At 33.3% G+C, this 8,028-nt stretch overlaps 1 protein-coding gene across 5 annotated transcripts in view; it reads right to left on the bottom strand.

Moving 5' to 3' along the window:
• Ccpg1 (cell cycle progression 1) overlaps positions 1–8,028 on the bottom strand; it is a 41,971-nt gene that overhangs the window by 1,168 nt on the left and 32,775 nt on the right. For all 5 annotated transcript variants that reach the window (XM_078049585.1, XM_078049586.1, XM_040275525.2 and 2 more), the window contains 2 exons: positions 6,582–6,703; positions 2,180–3,585 (listed from right to left, as the gene is read on the bottom strand). In XM_078049585.1, coding sequence (XP_077905711.1) covers positions 2,180–3,585; positions 6,582–6,703 — 1,528 coding nt within the window. The remainder of the gene's footprint in view (positions 1–2,179; positions 3,586–6,581; positions 6,704–8,028) is intronic.

Below are 8,028 nucleotides of genomic sequence, written 5' to 3'. Positions count from 1 at the left end.
CTGAAAGTAGTAAACACATTTTTCATCTATGTTAGAGTTCAAATTATTTAAATAAAAACCAATTTTAATGTTTTTCTCCATTAATCTATCTGAACATTCTGCAAAAAGATGTTAATACAGTATAATCCTATTATGTCCATACTATAAAGCAGGGGAGAGGGAGTTCAGTGAGTATTATACATTTTTTACCCTTTAGAAAGCAAAAACAGACAAATGAAACTGTACTGACAAAGGGAAAATACTGAAGAGATAATAAGAATAGAATGTGACAATAAAATAATGAGATGTGTTTCCATTATTTTCCTCCTCAAAAAAAAAAAAAAAAAAATCAATCCTCTCCCATTGGCTTCATCCCTCACAGAAATATACACACATTTCTTACCAAAAAAGGCTCTTTTTCTTTTTTAGCAAAAATTCACAACATCTGCATTTTTTCCCTCAGTTTCCATGAGCAGGTTTCTGTCACTACATTATGGCAAGTCCATAATGCTAACCTGGGCACCCAATTCCCAAACCAAGAAATATTTTCAGTCCTCAACTTTTAAAGTATTTGACGAAATTTAAATATTACTTTTACTTGGGTTTTCATGATACTATTCTGTAGTCTTGCCCTTATCAGACTTCTCTACAACCCCACTGATGTTGGTGTTCCCCAAGGGTCTGATAAATACCTCCAGTGGAGATTGTCTTCACACACACACAGACAGAGTGTTTGTGCCAGAGAGGCAGAAACGTTAATTGACTGCCAACTAATCCTCTCTAATTGATGTCAATAGATACCTTCACAACTTTTACACCAATTCCTGTTGCCCAAAAGCACATTCCTGCATTCCATATCTGAGGGATATCACTATCCACAAGGTAGCCCATCCCAGAAATCTAGAAGTCATTGTTACTTTCTACTTATCTTGCACAAGAAATAACTATTTTACTATTTACCTACTGTGTAACTGTCTTTACTCTTTCTTAGTTCTAATACTCATCAGCTCCCAACTATTATACTGCATTCTAGCTTCACACCTTTCCAATGAATCCTCCAGGCTGCTGCCAGTAATCTAGAAGGTCATCTAATTAATCTATAATTCCACTCTACTTCAAAATTCTTCAGAAATTCTGCATATCCTGCAAGACAAATCCTTTAGCATAAAACAAGGCCATCATGATCTTTTTTTCATCCCCCCCGCACTACCTTGCTTCACATTTCCAAGGCTTTTGAAGTGAAAACCCTTCAAAAGATAGTATAACAAGTTTATTTCCAAGGCCACCTCATCATGAAGCTTTTCCAGACATCTCCAGACACCTGAGGCCACCATATACATGCCTCCATATCTTCATTTAATTTTCTGTACCTGCCTAGCTTGTGAGCTTATTTACATTAAGAAATTTTCAATTTGTTTCCTCAAGACAGCCTCCCAACATTTTGCTCATTACAGCACTAGATACTGAATAACTAAAGACACCATAATCAGTCTCATTATTTTATAGACACATTACATTTATTCATAAAAACATATAGATATATGTATCTCAAAGGTAAAAAGTGAAGCTAACATTTGAGTATTAGAGTTTCATGTTACAGAATAAAAAGCAGATAAACAATGGATTTAAAAGTTATTATGAAGTATACACATTAGAATTTCTGGCTTGCTGAGGTTGCCTCTTTGATCATGCCACTACCCTTATAAATAATTCTGTAGTAAGTATTACATATAATAATTAAGTTGGAATATGGAATGGACAAATGACAACAGGTAGGGCACTATAATTGTTACATGTGAGCTCTTAGGATTTCAGAGTAAAATTTGTGTTGTTCACGCCTAGCTTCCTAAGGTGAATAAAGAAATTAAAGGAAAATAATTCCACTTAAGGTAATTATCTTTTCATATCAACTCTACTAAAAAGAAACATAATTAGCCAAAATAGGATTTCTATATCCATAACTAATTTTTAAGATATAAATCAAACCATCTGTTTAAATCAGTAATTGTTACATGAAATTTTCAGTTTTTAATACTTGTAAATTTAAAACTATATCTTTCTATCTATTCTAAATTTTCAGGAATAATAAAGCATGTCTTTTAGAAATAGTAACCTAAGAAACTTATCAAATGATAAAAATGCTACCACAATATACAATTGTTAGAAACTATTATAATAACATGGTTTTATGTAAACCGACCTGGGTCCATATGGAGGGGGAAAAGTGTGACCAAAGAAGTGTCTATATATATATTCATCCAGCTTCTCAAACACTCCATCATTATATACTTGATATTCCTTCATGTCTTTAAGATAATCCTTAACATCATTAACAAAGTCCGTGAAAAGCTTCTGATCATGGATAAAGACACCATTTAGGAAAAACTTGTTGATGAATTGATCTAGTTCTTTCCAATGATGAAAAGCATCCAATTCTTTTAATAAGTATCTTTCAATTAACAGTCTAAATTCATCAATCTTTACAGGATTCATCATTACCTTAAAAGGATTAACAGATTCTTGTTGAGCATTTTCAAATATACCAGAACAAGCCTTTCTGAGATAACTTCCCTTACAGTCATCATGCTCAGCACTGCACTTCTGTGAATTTGTATTTTTTCTAAATTCTTCAAAGTGAGTTGGCTTCTCTTTCCTTCCTTCCCTTTGCAGAGCAGGGCCTCCACGATTCTGGTCTTGCATAGGTGCCTTATTCTGTGGATGTAAACAGTCACGAAAAACTGTTCTTGGTTTTTCAGCTGTTTCTTCTCTTGGAGCACTAAATCTTTTGTTGCCCTTTTCATCAAAGATATTCTTGGTGGTATCTTTGAAATGTCGGAAAGTGGATTTAACTGAATCTGAAAACTTTTTCAGATTTTCCTTCACAGCTTCTTTAGCCTGCTTAATTTTTTCTTTATGATGCCTCACAAACTCCTTGGTAGAATTCTTCATGGCATCAAATGTTTCCTTAACCGTTCCCAAAAATGTTTCTTTTGACTTATTCTTAGCCCTGTGGTTTCCTCTGCTACCTTTCTTTTTTCCATCAGTTTCTTGTTTTCCATTCTGATCTTTTGCCTCAACATACAGTCTTTCCCACAAATCAGAACGCTGCTGTTCAAAGTTTAGTTTCTGCTCCAGCTCAGTGAGTCTTTCCTGTAAGACTGCTATTTCCTTTTTTTCAGTCAATATACTGGGAGAATCTAAGTTGTCTTGTGACTGACTCGTGCTTAACTGCTGAAGTTCCACCCTTAAAGTCATTGCTATCAGTCGTTCTCTCTCCAGTTCTCTCTTTAGCATCTTAGTTTCTGCCAACAGAGTCTCCCTTTGACTAAGGAAGCTGTGCACTTTCTGTTTTTCCTCTTCTAAATGCTGCTTAAGTTTCTGATTTTCTGTAACTAATTCAGTCTTTCTTCCTTTGTCTTCCAATATTCTAATCTGTTCTCTTAACTTCATTAACTCTTCCTGTAATGCAGATATGGCTTTCTCTTCCTTCTCCAGAGATATTCTTAAATACTGATTTTCTGTAGCAAGATTCTTTTTCTGAGTATCAAAGGATATCTTCTCTGATTCAGTAAGAGTCCAACACCTTGCAAGGTTTTCTTTCAATGACTAAATTTTTTTGGAAGAGAACAAAAATGTCAAGTGTTTTAAAAGCTGCAATTAAATCTTTAAATACATCCTATTAACTTTAGTGTCTTTATTTCTACAGGTCCTCCTGTGTACTATTTCAACAGTATGAAACTAGAAATCACTAAATTTCACATAAAAGAAAATGCAGTTCAGAGAATTATATCAAATTAAGAAAAATAGTACGGTGGAAGAATTTATAAAGACAAGGAAAAGTTATCTAAAGCTCAGTTAATCCCTAAATGTAAGACCAGCAGAATAGAATAAAGGAATGAGGACATACGGAGGACTGAACTGGAGCAAATTATAGTTCATGCTTATATAATTATGTGAAAATGAAACCTGATTTTATGTATAACTATAATGCACTAATAAAACAAATAATAAATGGCTATCCTTTCCTGAATGGGTAAAAAATATATATATAAGCAGCCTGAGATATAGTTCAGTGGTAGAGCGCTTGCCCAACATGTCTGAGGCCCTGTGTTTAATCCCCAGCACTGCAAAAGAAAGAAAAAATGAGGAGTGCCTCTGATTGAGGCTTCTCATAAATAATATGAAGTTCTTACTGGCTTCAAGCACCATTTATATGTTAGAAGAAACAGAGTAGTCTATTTTTTTAATACAGGATGCTCTCCCAAAAAAAAAAAAACCTGAAGAATATAGATAAGACTAAGAGTTTTTCCATTTCTTAAATTAAGAAAGTTATCTTTATAAAAAGTAACATGTCATCTAGAGCTGACTTAAGGCTTCCAAAAATTGAGTTTGTAATATATGATGGCACACTCCTACTCAGAAGGCTGAAGTAGGAATATCATAAATTGGAGGCCAGTGTCAGCAATTTAGTGAAACACTGTCTCAAAATTTTGAAAAAAAAAATTTTAAAGCTGGGTATGTTGCTCAGTGGTACAGTGCTTGCCTGGTATTCACAAGGTCCTTGGTTTAGAAACACATCAGATATTCTTAGTCCTAGTTGAAACATTTTAATCCTATAAAAACATTTCTAGATAAGGGCAGAATTCTACAAGCACTGAAGGACAGACTAAATCTTTGAAATGTAAGTCATTTCCTGAATTTGAAGTCACTATAAACCAGATTACAGTTAACTCTATAATCTGTACAGATTAACTCTGAAGATTAATATATAGATTAATGTAACTCTGAAGTCAGAACCCTTTGACAGAGAAACTGCTCAATCAGGTTTATAGAATTCTACTGTAGCTAAGCCTGGTGGCACACACCTGTAATCTCCAGCTACTCTGGAGACAGAGGCCGGAGGATAACCAGTTCAGTGACAGCCTGGGAAATATAACAAGACCCTGGCTCAAGATAAAAAAGGGGGGGGGGAAGGGGTAGGAAGGTAGCTCAATGATAAAGCACCCCTGGATTCAATCCCAAGCACTGGGAAAAAAATCTATGTATAAATCTACAAAGTAATATCTAACTTTGGCTTAATTTACTATAGACATTATGGCTAATCCTATTTGAATCAGACAATAATCATAATCTAATTTAATAAGAAAAAGGATGGAAGAAAGCTCAAGAGAATAATAACATTTTACATTTGAAAAATAATTGAAATGGTTGCTTCACTGTTTAACTCAATCTTCAAAGGACAAATTAAGATTTTAAGTTCAATCATAATTATTTCATCTGCTCTACCTGAGACAACAAATTTCATCTACCCAATAGTACTAGACTATGGAGTAGAAGAGCCCTATGTAATGTAATCTTTTATTGCACAAACACAGGAAGCCACAAGGGAACTGAAGAATTCAGCATTCCTCATATAAACTTGATCTTGAAATTAAGTGATTGACAAGTAGAGATTCTGGGCAGGTCTTCCAAACAGCTTCAACACCTGAACCACACTTAATAGGAAATGAGATCTGAAAAAATTCTCTAAAAACATATGTCTTGTAAAAGCCAATGCCATCCTCCAGAACCAGAAACTAAGAAAATGGCACCTTGTAATATACTTGGAAAAACTACACCACTGAAAATTCACTTTAGCAGTACTCCCTGAAAGATACAATTTGAACATAAACCAGGATTCTGTCTTTCCAAGAAATGTAATCATAAACCTATAAAGTACACATACATAAACTATAAGGGAGATATGGTGGAATGGATGGAAAAATCAACAACTTAAATTTTCTATCCTGAGTTTACTATCATTCCTTTACCACCCTTCATAGGGAAGAACAAAATATGAAATAATTTTTCTTTTTTTTTTTTTAATTTTTTTTTTTGAGAGAGAGAGAGGAGAGAGAATTTTTATTTTTAATATTTATTTTTTAGTTCTCGGCGGACACAACATCTTTGTTGGTATGTGGTGCTGAGGATCGAACCCGGGCCGCACGCATGCCAGGTGAGCACGCTACCGCTTGAGCCACATCCCCAGCCCTGAAATTATTTTTCTTAACTTCAAAAACCACCTAAGGTGTCAGGTAAGGAGACAGAATTGACTGTATAGTCCTGTTGAAGTTAGGTGAATTTTAGGTAGGAAAATACACATGCCCTCCATTCTGTCAGATCTAACAACAACAAAAACAGTTAAAAATACTGGTCATTTCACCCAACAAAGAAGATCCTGGAACAGCTATAAAGCCCCAGCTCCTGAGAATATTTTACTGAGCTCTGTGAGAACAATGTTAATAAAGTGGTGTGTATGCAAAATGTGTGCGTGAAAAAAACAATTTTAAATGATGCTATTTTAATACAACAGTTATGAAGAAAGGCCTCTGAAATTAGAGACTTGGAAACAAACAGCTCTCCTTACCATCTATAAAATGAACTTAACGCTTGCTTAAATCACAATATCGTTATAAAAGAGATACACGGTGCTTTCCTGATAGTGACTAAGATATAGTAAGTACTTAATAAACAATTACCAATATTACTAATTTTCACTGCACTTTTTATTTAAATAGTACAAATACTAACAATTATTTTTAATATTTTTTAGTGGTACACACCTTAGAATCTATAAAAGGTCCTTGTTTCTTTTGGCATTGAGAAAGATAATCCTTCATATCATTCAGTTCATCCTCGTGTATCTTTCTGACTAACTCTTGGTGTTTCTGAATCTGAATTGTGCCTAAAATGAAAAATTTTTATTAGAAGCATGAAACATGATCACCAGTATTTTAAAATATAGAAAACATTTCATCTAAATATAATCTGTCTCTAAATCTAGATAAAATCATTTTTCAAAGTGTCAGCATTTTGTTTCTTTAAAAATCCTGATTTTTTATAAACAAGGAATAAATATGATATCATTCATCAAATGATGATGGAGGTTAGTTATAATACAAACCAGTCCAAATAGTCAATGTATTTAGTATAGACCCGGGAACATTTAAGCAGTTCACTAGCCTTTTGATTAAAATGAACAGACAAGCCTACATTTACTCTAACAAGAAATAATTTATTAAACATTCTTACTATATTGAAGACATTAAGATTTGTCGTTTTGTGGGTATCTTTAAGTATGTAAATTATTCAAAATCCCTTTACACAGAGAAATAAACAATTGGTAAGTGTTTTTTCCACAGGTTAAAAGTAAACATGAAAACATAAAATTTCTATGTATGTGTCTCTAATATGCTGCCTAAAGGATACAACAAGCCCAAAAAGTACATCATAGAAAACAACTGCCTGGTACCTACGATTCTCAAAGCCAAATCTTTTAAGAACTCTGCAATGGTTAAATCTGTAGTGGAGTACCACTGTCTCTATCCCAGCAATGATAAAGGAAGACTCCTTTATTTTCACCCTAAAATCAAAATGTTATTTTGCCAAGACATGCTGTTCACATGCTCCTACAAACTTCATGCATGGACAAAACAAAACACTAAATCAAAAATAGGGCAAAATGCATCCAGCAGAATTAATATTACTGAGTGGACATACCATATGAAGAGATGTCATACAATTTAAAAATAAAAGGATATAATGGTAGTTTACCGTGTATTCCCCTCTGAACTGCTACAAAAATTATTTTAAAATGTCTTCATCTTGAAAAATATCAAAAACTTTTAACAACTTACAGATAACTGTTAGATAGTATAACCACTATATGAAATATGAATATGAAATTCTGCATTAGGATTCATTTATTTTTAAGTTTTGTTTATAGAATTCATTGTTTCAAAATGACTTAAAAGAAATTCAGGGTTTTTTTAAATGTTGAAATACACTTATGTTTATAATACCCAGAGTAACCAGAAAACTTCTATTTTAAAGAGCTAACCAGACGAATTCCTTTGTCCACTGGAAAATAACCAAAAACCATAGTGAGAGTTGAATGTAAGATATTATTAACATAGCATATGCTTAATGACTGTCTTAATGTGGTCCTTTAATCTCATTAATCACTGGGGCTTTTCTCCTTATATTTTCAGCTGTCTACCCATAAAGTAT

This window comes from Ictidomys tridecemlineatus, chromosome 5 (genome assembly GCF_052094955.1).
Source record: "Ictidomys tridecemlineatus isolate mIctTri1 chromosome 5, mIctTri1.hap1, whole genome shotgun sequence".
NCBI classification, from domain to species: domain Eukaryota; kingdom Metazoa; phylum Chordata; class Mammalia; order Rodentia; family Sciuridae; genus Ictidomys; species Ictidomys tridecemlineatus.
The sequence above is the reverse complement of the archived record's forward strand: the minus strand, read 5'-3'. Positions and strand labels throughout refer to the sequence as shown.